Source organism: Catharus ustulatus, chromosome 14 (genome assembly GCF_009819885.2).
Source record: "Catharus ustulatus isolate bCatUst1 chromosome 14, bCatUst1.pri.v2, whole genome shotgun sequence".
Lineage (NCBI taxonomy): Eukaryota > Metazoa > Chordata > Aves > Passeriformes > Turdidae > Catharus > Catharus ustulatus.
The window spans coordinates 16,427,251-16,451,306 of NC_046234.1; the positions used below are offsets into that span (position 1 = coordinate 16,427,251).

Sequence of the window (24,056 nt, forward strand, 5' to 3'; positions counted from 1 at the left end):
TCCCAAGAGAGGACTTTTGTGAACACTAAAATACACTGAGAAAAAAGCAGTGCACAAAATCATCTAGGCTGTGTCAAGGCATATTTTCCAGCAAGTGGTAATGAAATAATTTCTCTACACTCCTGAGAAACCAAGTATTTCCTGCATTTTTGTAATGTTAGCCATGATTTCCAAACCATTTGTTAAGGGTGTTTTAATGCCCAAATAATGTAAAGTACCATAAATTATGACTAACACACAATGATAAAACAGTTTTATCATCTAATGAAGCAAGAAAAAAAAAATTTTTAATGAGGCTCCATGTAAAAACTGGGATATTAATACCTGTGATGGAACAGCAGTGAGTTCCTGTAGAAAAAAATACTTAAGGTTGATACAACAGTGAACACCAGCAGTGAAAATTAAATGCAATGAATGAATGAATGAATGAATGAATTGGGGTTTATTAAAAGGGAGGCTGTGGGTGCAGTGCCAGCAGATGGCACTCCAGAATGTGGAACACCATCCTCAGCATCCTCAGCATCCTCCATCCTCACCATCCTCAGCATCTTCTCCATCCTCACCATCCTCAGCATTCTCAGCATCCTCAGTATCCTCCATCCTCACCATTCCCATCTTCCTCACCATCCTCACCATCCTCAGCATCCTCAGCATCCTCCATCCTCCCCATCCTCCCCATCCTCCCCATCCTCCCCATCCTCCCCATCCCCACCATGCTGGGCTCCAAGGGACACACCTGCTGCCTCCCAGGGTCACAGCTGACAGAATTCCACAGAATTCTGCTGGTGGAAGTTCCTGGGCACCAGCTCGGGGTGTGGTGGAGAATCACAGGATCAGGGAATGGTTTGGGTGGGAAGGGGAGCTAAAAACCCATCCAGTGCCACCCCTGCCAGACCAGGGCCACCTTGCACTGTCACAGGGTGCCCCAAACCTCGTCCAGCCTGGCCTTGGACACTTCCAGGGATCCAGGGGCAGCTTCTGGACATGCCAATGCAATTCCCATCCAAGACATGAGCTCAGTTTGTTGGGGAGTGGTGCTGAGACCACCACGGGTGTGGGTTCAGTCCCTGGAGGGGCCATTACTAAGAGTTGGACTTGATCCTTGTCCCTTCCAACTCAGAATATCCTGTGATCTGCAATAAAGGCTGATGGATGGTGTAGGACCTACCCTGGGGGCAGGGAATGATCCAAAGCCTTTCCTTACAGCCCCTGCTCAGAGCACAGCACCCTCCCCCGGCTCTCCTGGGAGAACAGAGCCCAGCCCCTCAGGTTGTAAAGCCAGGGTTAAGTAAGGCCAAGGTTTATCCTTAAAGAGGAGAATCTGTCAATCCCTATCCCAAAGCTAAGCTGGGTTTTGTTCCTCCCAGCACATTTATTGCTCTCATTCAACTTCACCAGAGGCACTTTTCTTGCCATCTCTCAACAAGTGTTGAGGCAACATCAGTCAGAACCTGGCTCAGAACAGAACTGATCAAACCAAACAATTCAGCTCATTCTGTTTTTTAAGAATACGTTCTTTTCCACAAAAAACAGCTGTATAATATATGAATGCTGCAGGATAAAAAGCTTTAATGATAACTGAGAGTTCAACAGTCATTTCCTTGGAGATTTTGCTTACATTTCCATTAATAATATGAATTATAGATGTCCTAAGTTATAACATTACATACCACTTTTCCAAGGCATTCATGACTTATTTAATCTGGAGCTGCATGCTCTTGTTTTTCCATAATGGACATCAAATTCCATGTCAAGACTTTATTAAACTAACCCACTCCTAAAGGACTTATTTCACAACATGCAAGTTATTTCTTCATCAAAGAAGATGAGAATAATTGTTACCAAATGAAAACTGCGAGAAATACATGATTGTTTTAAGTGTTAGAGTGACTATGGTACCAGATTTGAGCATAATCCTTAATTGGAAAGTTATCACTGGCCATGAAATACACAGGAACATTTAACTGCCTCCCACAGTGACCATGAAAATACAGAGACTGATGGTTTAATTAGCAATCCCAGAGATACCAGGCAGTGCTCAAAAGCTACAGCACTCTCAGCATTATTGCTGGGAAGGAGGAGGGACTCCAAACCTTTCCACCAGTCTGTTCAGCCTTAGGCCTTTGCTGTCAAAGGCAGCAGCGATGATTATGGGCTGGAATCACCAGATTATTTTATAGAGCCCTTTGACAACAACGCTGTGTCGTAGTGAAAGCTCTGCTTCCCTTCTCCCTTTCAAATGCCTCACTTTGCTCCAATGCTTATGCAGACTTCAGTCAGAAAGTATTTCTCATTTACATGACCTAGATAGAATAATAGTGAGAAAGATGTTCCTTGATCTTTTTTTTCTCTTGATTTGCTACATTCAGCCTGGAAGAAAAACACAGTCATGGGAATGCATTGTTGCTTTTATGTCGGCATTAGGAAGCGGTGCTAGGTAGGTTGGGGGATAGATCTAGGCAGAAGCCTTGCAATAAACAGGCAGAAAAACACATGGCACAGGTTTAGGGACTACATAGTTCTGCTTATTTTTTAAAAAATTTCTTTGGTTAGTGACTTTACACACTTGATCCCACTGCAGTGACGCATGGCTGAGGGGATGGTGAGGGAGGAGGCTCAGAGCTGTGTCAGGAGTGAGGATGAAGCTCAATATTCCATGAATACTCATTCCAGAGTCCTTACCTCTGCAGGCAGAGTGGACAACCTGCATCAAAAAGTGCTCTGAACTGACTTGAACCCTGGTTCCAGAAATAATCTGGACTCCATTTGGCCTTTCTGGTGCTCAGCTGCATCCATCACCGAGTCCCATGGTCTGCCACAGGCTCCTTTCCTGATCTTGCCACTTTCCTGTGCCATTCCCATGGGTGTGAGGAATAAATCTTCCTGGAAACAGCAAAAGAAGGAGCAGGGGAAATCCCCAGGTGGATCCATCCATGGGCTACCAGGCTGAACCTACCCATGGGAGCAGTTGAGGGAACATTTCCCTGGGGTTGGAATGATTCGTGACAAAGCAGAGCCTTGTGCACTGATCTTTGCAATGGAGAATGCACCTGAATAAATCATCAGGAAGGACAGAAACGGAGCTTTTTTAACAGCTTTGAATATTTTATTCCAAGAAGTAGAACAAAAAAAGTAGATGGTTGTGCTGAAGGTTGTAAAATCCCAGAATACAGGGAAACTGTGACTGGCAATGCTAAGGAAAATCACAGGAGTTTATCTAACACCAGGGTCTTCCAGCCAAACAGCGAGAATAAATGAAAATTCAAACCATCTTTGTGGGGAGGAGCCTCAGTAACAGGGCATGAAAGATTTAGAAGGTTCTCATTGTAAAAATGGAAGTCCTGATTCCAAAATAATAGTTTGAGGCCTCTTTTGTCATCCAAGGACAATTTAAATGGGTGGAGTTGTCAATGGCCCATTGACATTGATGAGCTTTGAATTCAGGCTTCATCCTCTTTCGAAAATATGTCAAAATATATTTTAAAAAGTGCCCAGTCAAGCCTGGGTAGGAAATGTGACACAAAGGGGCATTGACAGAACGTCTGTCAAATGACAGGAATTAGGGAAATAATCCAAACAATCATGAACAAAGATTTTTTTTGGTGCAAATGTGTCAAAATACCAAGTTTGTACACAACATAGCTTATCTCAAATTCTTCCATGTTGGTATTGAACTAAAAAAAATTAAGAATTTGAAGAAAGAATTGCTCCCAGACAACTTGTACAGTTTCCAATAGCTAATAGAAATATTTATTCTCAATTCTAGCCCACTATTGTCTAAAAAGAGATGTATTGTGCCTTTGAGAGCTTTGTCATTGTTATGTCCATTGTAAACAGCTATTTAGACAGAACTAAAGCTACTGAAAGTGGTCTCCCAAAACTCAGAGAGGAAGCTGACATGCTGTTCAGCCTTCTTGAAGGAGAATTGATGTGAATCCTTTTGTAAAGAAGATCTGTGCTCTGAGCACTCCAAATACATCATAGAATACTAATCACACTATTTCCCAAAGCTAAAGAAAAATAAAAAAGGATAGAGTGCATCACTGAGCTGAGAATGGCACATCTCTTTGGAGATGCTTTAGTGGGGGAAAGATGCCTGTCTGCATCCTTAACTATATCAAAAAGAGCCCTGAAAGGGTAGAGAATAAACTGCCAGGGAGTAGGTTTAGATTGGATTTTAGGAAGGCATTCTTCCCATGAGGGTGGGCACAGGGTGCCCAGAGAAGCTGTGGCTGCCCCTGGATCCCTGGAAGTGTCCAAGGCCAGGCTGGACAAGGCTTGGAGCAAGAGGAAATAGGATTTAAGGGCTTTAAGGTCCCTCCCAACCCAAGCCAGTCTGGGATTCTGTGATAAATATTCCAATATGAGAGAGAAGGAATAGATCTCAGCCTGGGGACTTCAACATGGGAACATCACCATCCCCTTCCCCTGCTGGGCTGGGGAAACTTGGAGCAGCACAGGGGAAAAGGGCACAGAGGAAGGATCACTGAAGAGAAGGGTGGAACTGCTTTGTTCTGCCTGTTTTCTGGACTCTGAGTTTCCTCCCTTAGCACAAAATAGTGGGGCTGCAGATCTCAGGCAAAAGCTTGGAGCCAGCAGCACTTTCTCAGCCACAGGATGCAGAATTTGTGCTGCATGAGGTGCAGAGTCACAAATGGGTCCAAAAAGTGCTGTTTGGCATGTCTCATTGGAATGGTTCACCTTCCTCTGTCAGAAGGGTGCTAAACTTCAGGATTAGGAATACTTAAAACATTTTTTTTTCTTCATAATGAAAGAGAGACATTGAGTAATGATCCCAGGACTGAGAGTCAAAATACTTGCTGTACTTGTCTATCCTAAAGTGCTGTAGCAGTACAAATTGACTCCTCGATGCTGTCATTCTTTCTTTACAAAATGAGCAGCTCATAGGAGGAAATATCCTGGCTCTGAATGTGACCAGAAAAAAAAATAGAGTTTTCTCCCAGTAGTTTTTTTTTTCCTTGGGTAAGACTTTTCATACTGTGTTTGACATTCTGAATTACATGATTACACAGCACAAGACTCCAGCAACATTTTGCATTGTAAAGATGGAGATGCTCAGCATTTTGCCAGATGCCAGGCGATACCCTGACGTTTCTATCTTCACTTTAAGCCGAGTGACAGTCAGCACATTCACAATGAAGCCAAGACAATCTGCTATCAAGTCACAGCAGTGACATTTTCCCTGATGAAGATCCCGGGAATAAAGCAGCTGCTCCAGACGTGCGGAGCGGCTCCGGCGGGGCTCGCTCCGTGGGTGATGCTGTGTTTTATCCCTGCCGGTGGCTCGGGCACAGGCTTTGGTAAGTAAGTCTGTACTGCACCATTTCCTGGCTCGGTGCTCCGGGTGTTGCAGGCTGTGTGCAGTGGGGGAGGTGCCAGAGCTGATCAAGCAGTGTAATTTTATACATTACTGAATCAGTGCAGGAGCAACCTGGAGGGACAAAGCATCATCTTCTCTTTGAACTGCACTGTAAAACCCGACAGCTCTCCTATTCCAGCCATGCTCTGATACAATTTTTCTCTCCTTTTTCCCCCGATTTTGGTGCGAATGATAAAGTGATCTGATGATGGCTCTCGTTATGGAACCTATTAGCAAGTGGACGCCCAAGCAAGTAGTGGATTGGATGAAAGGTAGGATCGCTTATTGCCGTGTATTGTCTGTACTTGGGATCCTGGCGATTTGCATCCGTGCATTCCGTGTTTTGGGGAAGAGTTTATTCAGTTCCGATCATCCCTGCGCTGCTTTGCCCGGCAGTTGTTGGGGACAGGAATGAGCAGAGGCTGCTGGAGCCGGGCTGTGCCGTGGGAATCGCTGCCCACGGCGGAGCAGGATCGGCTGCGTGTGTTGGACAATGCAGACACAAAGTGTTCGTGTCTCACGGCTCCATTGTGCCTCGCACACCGTATGGTCGGGATGTTGGGCTGCTTTAAATTTGCCCTGGTTAGGTCTGGTTCGCTCACATCAGGTGATCTGATGCAGTGGCTGTGCAGCGCCCGTCTGTAGTTTGGGTACCACAGGGAGCACCGGGAGCTGGACCGAGGCATCCTGCTCCTTCGGGGATGTGTCCTGCCTTATCCTGCTCCTTCGGGGATGTGTCCTGCCTTATCCTGCCCTATCCTGCCCTATCCTGCTCCTTTAGGGATGTGTCCTGCCTTATCCTGCTCCTTCGGGGATGTGTCCTGCCTTATCCTGCCCTATCCTGCCTTATCCTGCTCCTTCGGGAATGTGTCCTGCCTTATCCTGCTCCTTCGGGGATGTGTTCTGTCTTATCCTGCCCTATCCTGCCTTATCCTGCTCCTTCGGGAATGTGTCCTGCCTTATCCTGCCCTATCCTGCCTTATCCTGCTCCTTCGGGAATGTGTCCTGCCTTATTCTGCTCCTTTAGGGATGTGTCCTGCCTTATCCTGCCCTATCCTGCCTTATCCTGCTCCTTCGGGAATGTGTCCTGCCTTATTCTGCTCCTTTAGGGATGTGTCCTGCCTTATCCTGCCCTATCCTGCCTTATCCTGCTCCTTCGGGAATGTGTCCTGCCTTATTCTGCTCCTTTAGGGATGTGTCCTGCCTTATCCTGCCCTATCCTGCCTTATCCTGCTCCTTCGGGAATGTGTCCTGCCTTATTCTGCTCCTTTAGGGATGTGTCCTGCCTTATCCTGCCCTATCCTGCCTTATCCTGCTCCTTCGGGAATGTGTCCTGCCTTATTCTGCTCCTTTAGGGATGTGTCCTGCCTTATCCTGCCCTATCCTGCCTTATCCTGCTCCTTCGGGAATGTGTCCTGCCTTATTCTGCTCCTTTAGGGATGTGTCCTGCCTTATCCTGCCCTATCCTGCCTTATCCTGCTCCTTCGGGAATGTGTCCTGCCTTATTCTGCTCCTTTAGGGATGTGTCCTGCCTTATCCTGCCCTATCCTGCCTTATCCTGCTCCTTCGGGAATGTGTCCTGCCTTATCCTGCCCTATCCTGCCTTATTCTGCTCCTTCAGGGACGTATCCTGCCCTGTCCTGCTCCTTTAGGGATGTATCTGCCTTATCCTGCTCCTTCAGGGATGAGTCCTGCCTTGTCCAGATCTTTTAGGGACATTCCCTGCCCTGTCCCTGCCCTGTCCCTGCCCTGTCCAGCTCCTTTAGGGACATTCCCTGCCCTGTCCCTGCCCTGTCCAGGCTGCCCAGCCGTGGGAAGGCGCAGGGCTGAGCCTGGGATAACTCTCCGGGATAACTTGACAGGAATGATGATTTCCCCGCACATTCGCAGTTTCACAACACAGCCGTCAGCTGTGACATGTTTTGCCTGACAATGCTCGGCTGTGCTGCAAACAGACCGGGATGGATGGGAGGGCGAGGGATTGTTCTGCTGATAAGTGGTTTAAATTTCTCCGGAGAATGTATTCCCACGGTGGGATGCATTAGTGCTGTTGTACAGTGCTTCTGATGAGCTGTCTGTCTTTGAGACAAATAATTCCTGCCACGGGGGATCTCTGTTATATAAGGAGAAGAGGTGCAAATTTGGGGTGTAGGTTACTCATGGAAATGATCCCTGCAATGTGACAACTTATGGGAGGGTTGAATTGGGTGTCCTTAAAGCTTTCAAAGTATTCTCAGTGATGAGGGAATGGTTCTGATCTCGTTTTGCTGAGCCACATCTCCACACTTGGCTGAAATTGGGCTGTTCTGGTGCTCATCAGACACGTTGCCATTATCAGCTCATTATTTTTTACAAGCACAGAGTCTTGTGAAGCAAACAGTGTGTGGGGGAATGGATGTACTTTGTCTCTCAGGTGTTTGGGAGCTCGGGGTAGTTGGGAAGACTCATTGGGATGGATCCTAAAGCTTTAGATACAGGACTGATTCCAGGCTCCAACGTCATTAGGGGATATCAAATCCTGGTGTATGTGCAGAGGAGTTTTCTGATCCACACCTTCATTCTCAGCACATAAAAAAGTGGGCAAATCACTCTGCTATTTTAACTCCTTACCTGAATTATAATGTAAATTAAGTGTCAAAGTGTGTGGAATACTTGTTGCTAAATTTAAAAAAATACTTCCTGTTGCTTTTTTATCCTTTGTGCTACAAACTGATTACATCTTGGGGAACAGTGATCCATGATGTGCAGCAGAGGAAGGTCATACAAGCAGCAGCTTTTTAAATGTCTGGAGTTCCTGACAATCGGATTTCCATAGCAGACTGCACAGTGCAGCATCCACAGGGATATCTGGAGTAGGCAGCATTGCCAGTGCTGTGCCTCTGTGTTCAATCATAAATAAAGACAGTGCAATGAACACTGAAGTATTCACAACCTTGATCTTTTCCTTGGTAACATGAGCTGCACATCCACAAACAGCAAAGTTGCTCATTTGTCCATTTTCCCCACGTTAATATTACAAACCTCCTTTTTATCCCAGCATTTACCTTTGCAGATGCATTGCTCAGTTGCAGCCAAAGAAAAGACCTAACCCACACAAATGGCAGACTGGAGTCAGTTTAAAACTGCTTGTAACTACCTTACTTTGCAAAAATTGCCCAACTGTGGCCACTGTTTGTCTGTAATTTCCATGTGCTGTGCAGCTCAGCTCTGTTTGCTACAGGCACTCTGCTAAACCCATGTGCCAGGGAGGTCAAGGGGCTGCACAGGCAGTGATTCTCAGTGATAAGGCAGTTTTTATGTGGTTCTCCTATTCTGAAAGGTCACTTCTTTCACAGCATTAAAAGGTAAATTAAAAACGCTTTCAAAAAATTACCGCTCTAGGAATGAGTATATAACTTGACTGCAGATAGCAACATGTTAATAAACAATGGAACAAATATTGCCACTGTAGTATACCTTTGGGGGGCTTAAAAATATGTAGACAATTAGTTTTATTTGTGGAGATTGCAAATGATAATGTATTTCCCAGGGAAATGATAGCAACACGCTTTTAAAACTTGCATTTATCATAACCCTTGAAGCCATTAGAACTTATTTCTAAAATCTGCTAGCAAAACCCAGGTTTAGTGAGTACCAGAAGCATCAAATAACTGTAGAGAAGATGGAAGGAAGCCACGAGAATGATGTTAATGGTTTGAGACCCCAGAATGTGTCCTGGTTACTGCTCCAATGAGAGCAGCAGCTGCAGCCTGAGCCCCCCCAAAAGAGACACCCTTCTGTTCTTTTCCTTTAGGAAATGTTACTTGCCAAAAAAGTAAAAATTGGTAGGCTTTAAGGAACATTGTAATGACAAGTTGGCATCTTGTATTTATCCACAGTTCCTTTCTCAGGAATGCACTCAACTGGAATTCAATTAGGGAACAGCATCTGATGGTGTGGACAACCTGAAAAGGCCATGCAAGTCTGGAGAAATTGATTCCTGAGGCTCTCAGAGGTTCTAGAAAGTTAAAACTCCAGATGCTTTTGTGTTATAGAAACTGTCTTTGTACAAAAATATTTTGTAAAGTTTAGCAGATACTGCAGAAGGCACTGTGGTTAAAAGGGAAACTTTCAAAGGAGCTGACAACATGAATTTGGAAGGTATTTTTTGCGACGGTTTTTAGTCAGTATTCATTTTTGCCCTCAAAATTTTTCAAAATTTTAAACATCTCCAGATGGTTTTCAGGTGTTTCCCCTGGTACACAGACAGCCATTTCTTACATAACTTACCTGTTTTCCTGGGGACCCAAAAGGTACTTTAGAAAAAACCTTTTCCTTGCTTGGCTTCCATGGTGGCCCCACTGGAAAACAAACATTGCCCCTAAAACTCCCCAGTGCCTTCAGGGTCAGGGTGGTTTCTAACTGGTCAGTTTTCCCTGGGTCAGCTTTAACATATTAATGTGAGAAAATGGCCAATGCCCTCCAAGATGTGCATCTGGAATGCTTCACCTGGAGATTTTTGTGGCTTTTTGGCACAGGAGCTCCCAGTGAAACTCAGGGACACTTTGGAGGTGATCAGTGAATGCCCCAAACCCAAACTCCAAATTTTAACGTGCAGGGAGTCCTGTACAGAACCTGGGGTGTGGGGTGCAGAGGGGAGCCAGGATGCCTTACTGAATCAACAAAAGAATGAGACTTTGTGTTTCCATTGGAGGCAAAGTCTGAAGGGAATTCTCTGTGCTGTTACCACCAGGAGCATTGGAGATGTTGTACTTCCTAAGGGGAGCAGTTTACAAGTAGGTCATTTAAAATGTGAACTCATTTACAGGGAAGTGATACCTCTGTTCAAATAAATACTCACTTTTCAAAGCAGTCCAAGGAAATGCAATACAATGCAATGAAATACAGCTGCGACTTTCAGAGAATGCAGTGTTATTGAACAGCTGAAAATTAAAATGGGAAACCAGCTATTCCTTAAGTACCTGTAATAACTCCACACAGAGTCTGTGATTCAAAGTCCTGGGGTCTGACAGGTTTGTCTGCCAAAACAGCCTGCAGTGGAGGTTTCTCTCCTAATAAATGGTCTGCTGTAGATACTCATTTCACAACTGCGAGCCATTTTTTCCCCTTTAAATCCAGAATTTCTGCACCCTCAACAGGAGATGTAGACATAAAAAAAAAAATAAAAATTAATTCAGTTGGTAAACTGATTAACTGTGCTGCACTGATCCTGTGCAGAATAATTATATGTTTAGCTGAAGGGTTTTCCTTAGCATGTAATTCCCTGATTTCAGGCTGGCTCATAAAAGAGAAAGGCAGGGAGGGAGGGAGTGGAGAGCAGGGAAGCTGATGACGTGAGAGGACTGGTTAACATTCACATCACGCCGGGCTCCGGCAAACCCCTCTCCCTCTGCTTCCCATTAGATCACTACCTGTGCTGGAGCATTGTGTCACAGCCAGGGACCTCCTCTCTTTGCAGGACATCACGTTTATCAGGTCTCAGAACGTGCTGGAAGCTCAGCTCAGTACTGGGACCCTCTGCACAAGCTCTGGGGGTGCTGAGCTGGTGATGCTCGGCTGCCCTGATCCCCCTTCCTGAGGCATCCCCCAGTGCAGGAGCACAATTCCACCAGATGCAATCTGAAACTGGAGCAGATAACCCAGGCCATCCCTCAGTTAGAAAAATGTAGGTTTTGTAGCATCTTTTCAGCTCCTTCTCAAGACAAATAGGTTTGGGAGAGATCTGAGCCACAAATGCAGAGTTAGCGTTCGGTTTCCAAGCTGTTCTAAAGTGAAGGTTTCACCTTTTTCCTTCTGCTCTCACCAATTGTACAGCTGAAACAAACAGTTTGCTGTTGTTTCTGCCCCTTGGATTCCTGTGTTCCACTGGCACCACATTTCCAGTTGTCTCTAGGAAGTCACTGAATCAGAATTGGCTGCAATTCCTCCCCGATTTCTCTCGCAGGTTTTGGATTTTAATGCTTTTCAGTAATGAATTTTGTGAACAGTTCTTGAGTGCTGTTTGCTTTTAAAGGGTCAGCAGAGCCCACCTCCGAGCTGACAGCTTTGCAGGGTCAGTGCTAAAGGTCAGATTTCAAGGAACAGGTTCCCAATATTCTGCACAGATAAGTGCTGGAATAAGCTGTCCTGGCAGGTTGGGCCATGCCCTTTGTAGGAGGTTTTGAATACAGCTGAGAAGAGCTCCAACATCCCTCTGGAATTGTTTCTGTCCCCAGCAGAGTGACCTAATGTCTTCTCAAGGCTTCTACCCCCTCAGACAAGACCTTGGCATGGTTTCTTGCATGGCAATCACCCTCATCTTTGAAATGTGAAAAGTCCCCAAGAGATTATAGCTCTGGCTTCCTCCTGGATATTTCAGTTTACATTTCCCAGAATAACCATGGGAGATGAAGTCCAAATGTCCAAAGCTCAGAACTCTCCCTGCTGTGTTTCAGAGGAGAGCAGCAGAGCTGGTGAGCAAACACAGACCTGCTCCACTCCCACCAACATTCCCGAAACATTCCCATTCCTCCCTGCCCCAGAGGAATGAAACAGAGCTCCAGGGACTGGCAGCATTACCAGGAGCCAGAGCCCTCAAGGCTTTGACTGATAGCACTTTTAATTCAGCTTGTGCACCACTGGCAGCCTGGAGGGACAACAAAATGTTTGGCTGAGCCCATGGCTCCAGTTTGTGTCCTCCCAGCCGTGGTTGGGGTCATGGCCAGCTGGCCCACAGCTGAATATTGTACAAGGACCTCCCTAAATCGAGTCTATCTCTCATTCTCTATGGAAATTATTTTGGCTGAGGTGTTCCTGCATCCCTATCACTATTACTTCATCTTTACTAATTCCACTTTGAGGACCAATTAGGAACTGGTCTAGATATCTCTAAATAACTTCCAAGAACCAACTGGATTAGCACCATCTCCATAAAAGATTTCAGCAACATTTAGAAATCTAATGGTCTGTATTTATTATCTGGTTATTTAGGCCTGTATTCTGAAATTTCCCCATCTATAAAGCAGATATGTTCAGACCTTTTAAAGAAAGGTAATTCTGCTCCCAGAGAAAAGTCTGAGCTCAATGAAAGTCTCTCAAGTCACATTTATCAAGCGTAACTAATCTTTCAGGTCATTATGTAAAGAAATTTACTTTATTGTCTTGCAGGTTAATATCAGCAGCCAGACAATGTGTCACGCATTGCTGTGCCTTGTAACCTTTACCATGTGTTAAAACGATGCAAAATCCCCAGCTTTTCCCAGTCCTGACCATCCCAGGGATGCCAGAGTGGCAATCCAAATTCAGAGCTCCACCTTCTCCAGCTCTCCATTAATTCACAGTGCTCCATCTTCTGAAGCAAAATTCAGGAGAATTTGGCTCCTGTGGTGACACTTTCAGACCACATTAAAGGAGGTGCTGCATGTCAGGAATCTGCAAAGACACTAGATCCTGCTCAGCAATAAGATGTTTTCATGGTTTCTTCCCAGACTTTCTTGTCCCACTCATTCCAGTTCTAAATTTTTCCTTCCTTTGGCAGGATCGACATCAGCCCATGTGCCATAACACTGAGAACTCTGCATGTAAAACTTCCACCAGTGTGTAAAATGTGCATTTCTAGGAGAGGAGCAGAACCTCTCAGTGCTACAGGACTCCTGGCTGCCTAGGTTGGAAGGCAGTTTGAAAAACTTTGAATTGTGCAGAAAAATACATTATATATGTATATATAAATATCATTTCAGTGCATGGAGAACACTGCCTGGGTGGGGGGGTCCCAGGCAAATCTCTGCTCCACATCCTGTTTCAGCTCCTTGTTTGCTGGGCCTGTCCTCAAGGAAGGTTTTAAATGCTCACTGTGCTTGGGTAAAGGAATATTCCTGCCTAAGAAATCTCCTTCCATCTCATTCTGATGGTTCCATGCCTTGAGTTGCTGCTTGCAATGTAGGAGAAAAAAAAAAAGGAAAGCAAAAAGTGAGCTGTGATTTGTCCTCTAGCAAAATTGTTTTAGCACCTACAAAGCTTTCAAAGCTAAAAGAGGCAGAGCTTATCCTTTTAATGCCTTTCTTTCAGAGCTGCTGTCCTGCCACGCTGACAGAAATGGAGGCTCAAATTGGTGACACTCTTGATATGAAATGAAGCATTTCACTGAATTAACCACTGTAGTATCAAATATTGCTGAGCAATAATCTACATTCATCCTCTGCACCCAGAGTGATTTTGTAGATAACTTCTAAATACTGCTTTGCATTACTAATTTAAATTGCAGTAGGTTTTTTAGTAAACATGACTTTCTCTTCCCTGATGCCAGTGAGGGCAGGAGCTGGAAAGGGAAGGTTCAGGAGTTACTCTTGAAGGATTCAGAGAGAGGAAAAAATTATGAGGTTGTATTTATGAAGGGCTCTAGTGATGAATCAAAATGAAATTATTTCTGATTAACCAACAGCTCCCAAAACATATCCTTGCTGACCCTCTGCAGAGAAGTGCTCAGGAGGATTCCAGGCCAATGCAATGTTTGGGTTTTCCTACTCAAATTCTCCACCAACTGCTTTCCAGCAAAGAGGAATTATAAAAAGACTGTGGAGCATTTTTAGTTCAAACGTAGGTGGCATGTTTGAAATAAAAATGTAGCAGACAGTAATTTCACAAAATACATTCAGCTTTACTCCCTACAAACATGTCCATCTTTTTCATTCTAAGCATCAAACAAAGCCTAGAAAAACTGTAGGGATTTCAGGTGTTCTTAAGGCAGAAATTGTGTTTTTTGTAAGTGTGCTGAAACTACAACAGCCAAAGGATTCCTCTGATTCTTTTACATGGCAAACTCTGGGTGCAGCAGACAGGGATGTCATCTTGAAAGCTCAGACATGATTAAATTAAATTAATTAAAGCATGTTTTACTTCTCTCTCTCTCTACCAGCTCCCCCCATTCCCTTTTTGTCTCTCTCCTGCTTATTCACATTTCTCACATTCTCTCCTTCCCATTTTTCTTGCTTTTTTCATAATGAGATGGACAATGAGCATTGGATTGTGAAGGAATTTGTTCATTTAACATCAAAAATGTCTAGCTTTTTGTATCTTGGAGAGGACTGCAGTGCATCCAAAATCCCAGGGGAGGTGAAAATCACCATCCTCAAGAAGCCAAGCACAGCTCCTGGAGCTTTAGGGCAGCTGGAAGAAGGCAAATGCTGCTTTTCCCTGATTCTCTGTTCAAATCTCCTGTGAACATCCTGGATGCTCCCCAGCTCTCTGTCAGACTATGAACTGCTGCTTCCCTGGGGGACACGAGGGAGGCTCAGCAATAAAACCATCAATGAAATCCTGTCCAGTGGGCTGGATGCACAGCTTGCCCAGAGAAGTGATGGGTGAACCATCCCTGAAGTGCCCAAGGCCAGGCTGGACAGGCTTGGAGCAAGCTGGGGCAGGAGGAGGGAGCTTGGATGGGGTTTAGGGTCCCTTCCAGCCCAAACCAGCTGGGATCCCATGATCTCACATTCCCTGCACAGGAATGTGCTGCAGTGGGCACGTTCCTAAAGGCAGGAAATCCTCTGCAGGATTCTGTTCTGATCACTCAGCACCAGCAATGAGCTCCTCATGAAAACCCCTCAATTACACAGCACTAAGGAGAGATTTGGATTGCCCATTGTCAAGAGATTTCAATTGTTCCTTGCCAAGCCACACCGAGAAATTCCCTTAGTTATACAAATAAAACAACTTTGTCATTCACACAGGAAAAAAACCACTCAAAGCAGAAAAAAAAAACCCTTGAAATTTGCATTTGTGTCATGTGGTTGGAGGGAACAGGTAGAGTAAGAGAAGTTCAGAACTAACAGAATTTAGAATATTCACTGCTTGAATAAAAAGAAATGGATCCACTGACAACAGTAGGTCAGCAATGCTGTTCTTGCAGAAATAAATTTTGAAGGATGCAGCTAGTGAATAATCTATCAAAAAATGTAACAAATTATTATCTGAGTAATAAAAAAGATAAATAATATAATAGACAGAAAAATTTCCACATAGGGTAGAAAAAGAAAGATAAACTTAATGGATAAGTTAGAAAAAAAATAAAATTTTATCAGAAAAATTGAGGAAAACCCTTCTCAAGGTTTTCATAAGTGGATGTAAAAACATTGGGAAATGTGCTAAAGAAGCCATCACCTGCTGAAAGATACAGTGAGGCATCATGTTAACTATTTCTTGTTTATCTGAAAATTCCCAGGGCCAAATTATCACTGCCTTTTGTGGCAGCAATCATTATTTGCGTATCAGCAATGAGGCAATACTTTAACTAGAAACCAAATTTCTCAAATGATCCTTCAATGAAAGTGTTTTAATTCAATCTGTGAATCATTCCAGGAGCCATCAGTATCACTCAGCCTGTGGAGAGGATTTTTCTATTCCCCATTTACTGTGGATGCCCCTTTGTGTTTTATTTTATCTGAAATTTTATTTTATTTATCCAAAGGTAGTTCTGTAGTTTCTTCATCAAGGTCTCATCTGGTATCAAAACAGCAGAGTTTCTTCTTAAAACCCTTTTTGTTTTTCCATTTTCTTTTATGATCGACTTTTATAATAAAAGGATGCTGCATGAGGAATCCTGGCTTTTGGAATGAGTTAATTCCACATAACATTTGCCATTTTATCAAAGAGATTTAAATACCCTATTTCAGTGTTCTCCAACTTCCATGTCAGGACATCCAGGCAGGAATTCCAAGTGAATTCCAGGTTTTCTGTGCCATGTCAGCTGCTGGGGCTCACCCCAGTGCTCTTTGCTTTCCTCTCACCCTCCAATGTCATACTTGATTGGAATTGCTGAAATTCTCATTAAATTTTTCTTTCAAATCTCATTAATATCCCATCTTTCCAGGGCAAAATTATAGACAATATTTCAAATTTTTTTGCCTGCAAACTGGCAGGCTGTCACATAAAAGGACAAAATTAAACCTTATCCACAATGTTAAAGCCATCCTGGAACAGTCTCTGCTTGTCCTCATAGTGGTGGAAGAACAAAAAAATATAAATTGCACCCATGGTTAACCCTAGTAGGCATGCATCCCTGATAACATAATTATTATCTATTTGGAGCAGTTCAAAATATCCCAAATAATTTATATTTGATTATCAGACCATCACTACTTCTTCTGGAGCCACTGCCTTTCTCTACTCCACAGTTACCATCCCCAAAAACATGGTAACGAATCCCTGTGACTAAGCATTCCCAAAACGATAACAGAATTTGCATAATTGAGATTTGGTGCAGAGAAAACCCACAAATTTATCAGAAAAAAAAAAAAAAAAAGCACCATGTAGTGGATATGTTAAAATATTGGCCAAGTACAGTTTGAAATGGAACTGTGATTCTTTGGAGAGTTAAAAATAATCAAGGTTTCTAAAAAACATCCAAGAAAAACAGAGGAGTTTGAAGTAAGATTATTTCATGTTATTTTGTTCTGAAGGGCATTTTCCCACTTCCTGTAGTCAAGGTTTTTTGGCAAATTATCTTGATTTGCATATCTGGATGATCAGTTATGCTCTGAGATAAATTCCCATGATGCTTCCAAAATACTGGAAATTGTTTATTTGAAAATAATTTATGTTGTCTTCCTTAATCTCTTGGAATAATCTTAGGAATGGGGCATTAACTGAGATTTTTTTGCTGAAGAATTAGGAATTCCATAGTATTTACAGTTGGGATGCCCTGTGGTCTGTGTTATTTTCCATCCCAGTGACAGTCAATACCCTTTGGACCATAAAACACAACAAGAAGAGTTTTTTTTTTTTGGCTTTAAATTTTCTGCAATATGTAGAAATAGAGCTGGCAGAGGTTAAGCTCATTTTAGTGAACCTCACACACAGGTAAACCTGGCCCAGAAATCAGTCTGGTGAGAGGGAGACAGCTCTGAAAATAAATCCACTCTTGCAGTGCAGGATCCTTGATACAGAAGTGCCAGTACCTCCTGCAGGCTGGCTGCACTGATTAAGGTAATAAAACTGATCAAGCAGTTTAATTAGGAAATATTCTTGAGGGACATTTTAGATCACAGTGCAGTCATGCACTGGTATAGTCTCTTTTTTTTTTTAATTTGAAAATTTATAGTGATCTACCAGGGGTTGTCTTGATAGAACCAATTTTAACTAGCACAGAAGCAGTTTGTTAAAGCAGGGTTTGTTGAAGCAGAGTGGTTAAAGCACAGTTTAGTAAAGCAGGGTTAGTTAAAACAGAGTTTAATAAAGCAGGGTTTGTTAAAGCCAGCCTCATTTCCAACTTCCATTATCTTCCATTTTGCCTCTTTGCAATTCCTGTTTCCCACTCCTGTGTTTTTATTGTTGGTTTGGCTCTAAAAATCAATAAATGCTTATAGATGAGGAGGATAGCAACAGGAATTGAAACAAAACCTCCCCAGAAATCCCAGAAACTGAAAAAAGAAATGGCAGTCTGGGACTGCTGTGGACAAATGCTGCAATGACTGCTGGTAAAAGACACAACTGAAATTTTTAATTAATCAAGGGCATTTAGTGCCAGGACAGGGGGAATGGCTTTAAGCTGAAGGAAGGGAGATTGACATGGGATATGGGAAGGAATTCCTGGTGAAATGGGATATGGGAAGGAATTCCTGGCTGTGAGGGTGGTGAGGATCTGGCACAGGGTGCTCAGAGCAGCTGTGGCTGCCCCTGGATCCCTGGAAATGTCCAAGGCCAGGCTGGACAGGGCTTGGAGCAGCCTGGAATAGGGGAAGATGAAATGGGATGAGCTTTAAGGTGCCTCCTACCCGAGTAATTTTGGGGTTCTGTGATTCTGTGGAGTGAAAAGCCCTGTTTATGTACAGCTGCACTGACCCTGGCTTGCAGAACAGGGAATTGGAAATGGATATGCTGATGGAAAGGTAAATATGGGATTTCAGTTCAGATCATTTTTCTAAATCTGTATCAAACCAAGGCATTTCCATTTTTACCCTGGTGCTGTGATCCAGACAGATTCCAGCAGGCTGGCGTGATGGGAAGCAGCCAAAATGCTTTGAAAAACAAAGTTAAAAGCTGTGGCCTCCTCCCCTCCTGCAGACCCTGGGGGAGGATTGCACTGCCTGCTCTCCCTGCATTGAGCACTCCTGGTTAATGGACAGCCACACTGCAGGCTGTGCTGCATTTCAGCAGAGATGACATTGCCTGTGTGCAGCTTTTGCTGAGCTGAGAGCGCTGGGTGAAGGCAGGATCATTATCAGCATCCTGCTGCTGGGAGGTTCTGCTCCTTATCAGATCAGCTAACCTGGCACAAAGCAATATTTACTGTCAGAGAGTAATGACAACCTTATCTACATTGTGCACTTTTAACTCTTTTTTGGCTGTGGAATGTAGCAAAACTCCAGTGTTTCATTGTTCAGGGTTGGTTTTGGATTGCTAAAGGGACTGAAAGAGTTCTTAGGGGATGAAGTGCAAACCAAGTATGATGCACATAAAAATTTTGAATTTTACAGGTATTTCACAAGTCTTTTGCAGGTATTTCACAAGTAACAATTCTTAGTGATGACAGGAAAACACAGCAAAATGCAGAGAAATGACAATTAATATCTGTAACACAGGAAACTTTCATTTTGGGTGCTTGCCCTTCAGAATTCCATTGGTTCCACAGTGCAGGGAAAGTGCTCCAGGAAAGATCTGGCTAGCAATGGCTTAGCCAGGGAAATCACATCTTGCAAAGTGGAGTGTTTTTGTGCACACACAGAGCCCATTAATCAAGGGCAGAAATTGAAGTGTGTTATTCATCATATTTGCTGTGTTTGGATTTGAAGTGATGAGAATGATAATAATGATCCTGAGAATTATTATTAAGTAATATGAAGTAGTTTGTCTGAAGGAATAAATATGATTTGGCCTGTGAAGGTTCAGACATCTGGTACAAGCATATGGGTTGGAAATCATTAGATGATTGTTGCAAAAATAAAAGGAAAAAGTCTTTTTCTTGTGCTTCCCTCTGGAATGGAACCTTCCTGTCCCTGTTACACCTCCCAACTCTATAAAACTGTGCAATGCTTGTCAGGGTACTGAGTTTACATCCTTGGGACATGCTCAAAGCAGCAAACAGCTTTCAAAACCCGTTTCCACAAAATGTTTTATGCAGCACTGATTTTTGAGTGGCAAATTATCTTCTCTTCTAAATGTGTCTATGGTGTGGGTTCACATGGCCCTGCAATGCCAAGACTTTGTATGGATTTACTCAGTAGAAAGTTCTGATCAGAGAATCCTGCAATGGTTTGGGTTGGAAGGGACCTTAAAGCCCATCCAGTGCCACCCCTGCCAAGGCAGGGACACCTTCCACCGTCCCAGGGTGCTCCAACCTGTCCAACCTGGTGCTGAACAAGGAATGGAGAGTCCACAGCTTCTCTGGACAACCTGTGCCATGTCCTCACCACCTGTACATTTAAAGAATTCTCCCTGATTTCTGCTCTAAGCTGGGGTGAGGTTGGGTTCAGGTGCTCAGGTGAGCCCTGGGAGGTGCAAGGGGGGCAGTGACACAAGGAAGGGCCAGCAGGAAGCTCTGTGGTCCTGGGGAAAACCAGACAAGGTGATTAATTGTGTCCAGAAACTTCCCAGACAACCTGAGAGTCTCTCCCTTTCCTCTGCCAGGGGAAGAGCAGGTGTGGGAATGGAGACTTTGTCACATGCAGCATGAGCAGGGAGTGTCCTGGTCCAGGCAAACTCATCCCTGGGGATTCTGCACCCAGGACTGAGCTGAGCCATCCCCAGGGAGTGTCCTGGTCCAGGCAAATTCATCCCTGGGGATTCTCCACCCAGGACTGAGCTGAGCCATCCCCAGGGAGTGTCCTGAGCCAGGCAAATTCATCCCTGGGGATTCTCCACCCAGGACTGAGCTGAGCCATCCCCAGGGAGTGTCCTGAGCCAGGAAAACACATCCCTGGGGATTCTCCAGCAGGGACTGAGCTGAGCCATCCCCAGGGAGTGTCCTGAGCCAGGAAAACAAATCCCTGGGGATTCTCCAGCAGGGACTGAGCTGAGCCATCCCCAGGGAGTGTCCTGAACCAGGAAAACTCATCCCTGGGGATTCTCCACCCAGGACTGAGCTCAGCCATCCCCAGGGAGTGTCCTGGTCCATGCAAACTCATCCCTGGGGATTCTCCACCCAGGACTGAGCTCAGCCATCCCCAGGCCGTGGAGAACATTCCTGGCTAAAGCCAAGCCAGATCCCTTTGCTGGATCATCACTCATTCATACCCAAGCCTTAACCAAGAATCATTTACAGATCTCAGCACCTAAACCAAGCACTTGGGGAACCAAAGCCTCTGGGAAAATACAAGATTAATTCTCTGTTCCTTGCTTTGTGTATTTTGATTTCCTCTCTGATTCTGTTAAGCTGAAACATCTTCACAATTTATTCAACAAATATGACTTGCTGCAATCTTCTTTTGCTAAGAATTTAAGGAAAAAGGCCTTGGGCTGCACAGCATTATTAACATTGAGAGCACCTGCTGTTTCCCAGGTAGCTGTCAGCTCAGCATAAGGAAAAAAGCTAATTATTGTAAGCAGGTCAGTCAGGAAAAAACCTGAAATTCTATGTGGCAGTTAGAAATCTGTGCCCATTGACTTTAGCTGGAATTCACTGCTGCAGAAATATGTGGCTGATGAAGAGTCTGCTGGTAAAAATATACAGTGCAAATATTTAACAGTGTCATCTTAGTGAGCTTGAAATTAAAGTATTGCATGCAAATTAGGTCCTTGATTTGCATTAGGATGAGGCTGAGAAAGATGGTGAGGAAAACAAGAAAAAGAGAAAGAAAAGAAAAGAGAAAAGAAAAGAAAAGAAAAGAAAAGAAAAGAAAAGAAAAGAAAAGAAAAGAAAAGAAAAGAAAAGAAAAGAAAAGAAAAGAAAAGAAAAGAAAAGAAAAGGAAAGGAAAGGAAAGGAAAGGAAAAGAAAAGAAAAGAAAAGAAAAGAAAAGAAAAGAGAAAAAAAAGATAAAATAAAAGAAGGTAGATACCATCTTTCTTGATGTAACAACATTTTGCTGTGACAAAAGTGGATCATAATTATAGAAAACTCAGAGTGGCTAAGTCATTCTAAGTAATTAAACCTTGATATATTCTGTATTTTTATAAAATATTTATAAACTTTAAAAGGCTGAGATTACACTTGGGAGTGTCAAATCCCTTGGAATTCAAAAGCATTTAAATACTTCAGTGTATTTACTTATGTTGAAGAAACAGTGCTAGATTAAAAATTCAATAAATTCAACAAAAACATTAATTTCCTGTATCATGTGGTACCAAAAAAAGTTTTAATAGAGTGAAACATTTCACTACTCAGACTACTTTTTCCAGTTCAGCTTTGATACTTAATTTATTTTGAGGGATGCAACAAGTTAGAAAATTTTCCTTTCCAAGAGTTCCGATGGAATTTTTGTAGGGATGTCCCAGCCCTGGCAGTGTCCAAGGCCAGGCTGGATGGGCTTGGAGTGACCTGGGACAGTGCAAGGTGTCCCTGCCATGGCAGGGGTGGCACTGGCTGGGCTGAGGTCCCTTCCAACCCAAAATGTTCTGGGATTCTGGATTTATTTAGGAAAAACAATGGTGGACAGGGACATATCCCACAAACTGCTTCTAAAACCAAACTGATTCAGAAAAAAAGCAAATGTCTCATAAAACATCAGGGAAAATCTGCTTTTATTTTTTATTATCAGGTAATTCAAACCACTTTGTTCACCCAAGGGTGACATCAGCAGCCACTCAAATTCCAGAATATGGGATTATTTTGTGTATTTTTATGTCCATGACCAAACAAATCAACAGTGTTTGGTGGAGCTGGAGAGCCCAATGGCAAAGGCACTTTTTGATCTTTTTGAACAAGAGTTAAAGTCAAGTTTGTGATGTTGCTGAGCCCAGCCTGCCCTGGCTCTGTAACCCAAAGAGCTCTTGCAGGGATCATTTGTCTGTTCCTGTGAACCTCCAGACTCAGCTTGGCTCAATTCCCAAAACTGATTGGAGCAGAAATTCCTGGACTCCAGCAAACTCCCTTTAATAAAACTTTCACAGTGTAAGTAATTTTTAAAATGGCATTAATTCACATTTTCACTGCTTCAAGAGCTAAGCTTGTATCTTAAACTATATAGACAAGCTTAAAACTTAAAGTTATAAACTAAACTATATTTAACTACATATAGTTTATGTATATACAACTATATATATGGTAATATATATTATATATATAGTTTTATATATATAACTATATATATAACTACATAACTATAGTCTATATATACATCTATATTCTATAATTATATAGATTATATATCTTAAATGATATAGTTATAATTTATAACTATATACTATATCAGACATATATATTTTTGTTATTTAAATAATGTTCCTCTTGGAAAGAACAAACTTTTTTTCCTTTCAAATTCATGACTGGAGTTTTTCAAAATTACCTCCATCCTAGATGTCTTAGGGGCTGCAGCCTCAAAAGAGATGTAGATACAGAGGGGGGAAAAATGAAATGAAATGAAATGAAATGAAATAAAATAAAATAAAATAAAATAAAATAAAATAAAATAAAATAAAATAAAATAAAATAAAATAAAATTTGGGGGAAAAAAAGGGAAGAGATAAGCAAATTCAGTTAATAAAAAATGATGAGCTGTGTTGATTGCTGACTGTTTCCAGCTTGGGGTCAGGTTTTCCTTAGCAGGGATGACAGGAATGGGCTCAGCAAACCCCTCTGAATCTCGGTGCTTTTCATTAAATCAGCCCCTGCCCTGGAGCAGCCTCTGCCCAGCAGCATTTACACAACATCCTGCAGGATGGATGTGCCCTGATGCTCTGATGTTATCCCTAAAAACAACTTGGGAGGGAGAAAGGAGGAGCAGCAGCCTGGGGAAGACGTGGGGCAGGACAGATGGACAGTTCTGGAACGCTGTGCTGCAGCAGCCAGCTCTCCTGGCAGGATGTGGCTGGGGCTTTGCAAGGGGCTGTGCAGAAAGGCTGAATGCTGATCATTCTCAAACCTGGCGTTGCAAAGATCAAGCAAACGTCAAAACAAACCCAAAAGCCTGTGGATGATACAATTCCTCCAAAGCCATCTTCCCCTGGAACCTGCTATAATAGATAAGAACTCCTAGATACCAAGGCTGAGCCAAATTCCTTAAGAATTTGGTCAGTCTCCTAACACTTTGGAAGATAATTGGTTAGAAATTAGATTGTGTAATTGGTCAGTTCACCTTTAGAACTCCTCACTTAGATTGGATGCTGTTCTTTGTATAAACTTTTTATTGGCTGTAGTTTCAAACCCCCTTGAACCTATCAATGTGACTGTCTGCCCTTTGTTCTGAGAGAATCCTGCTTGACCACCCTTGGCATGAAATAAAGATTCTTGTGGAACACAAGCAAGGCTCTGATCTTTCTCTGCTGGCTGATGTGAGCTCCTGAGAGATGGCTGATGGATATTAGCATTCTCAGGTCCTGATAAAACAACTACCAGGGACAAAAAGAAAGCACATTGTGGCACAACAACCCCTTCCTCAAGTACTCTAAGCCAATAAAGGTAGGCATCGCAAAGGGGAATTGCAGCAAAACAAAGAATCTTCTACCTGGAAAAGCTCTGACTGTCATCAGCTCTGTCAAAACCCTTCAGTGTCCATTTTTGACAGCCCTTTTTGGAAGGAAATAAACAATTTTAGGCAGAAATTTATTCTA

General features: G+C 43.1%; 1 protein-coding gene across 2 annotated transcripts in view; it reads left to right on the plus strand.

Moving 5' to 3' along the window:
• Window positions 1–4,951: 4,951 nt before the first annotated feature.
• Window positions 4,952–24,056, plus strand: part of LOC117002782 (connector enhancer of kinase suppressor of ras 2-like) — a 165,259-nt gene continuing 146,154 nt past the window's right edge. The window contains exons 1-2 of one of the 2 annotated variants that reach the window (XM_033072191.2): window positions 4,952–5,321; window positions 5,579–5,652. In XM_033072191.2, coding sequence (XP_032928082.1) covers window positions 5,586–5,652 — 67 coding nt within the window. In that variant the 5' untranslated portion in view covers window positions 4,952–5,321; window positions 5,579–5,585. Of the gene's footprint in view, window positions 5,322–5,341; window positions 5,653–24,056 lie in introns of those variants that run through there. The other variant, XM_033072192.2, reaches the window with a different exon arrangement.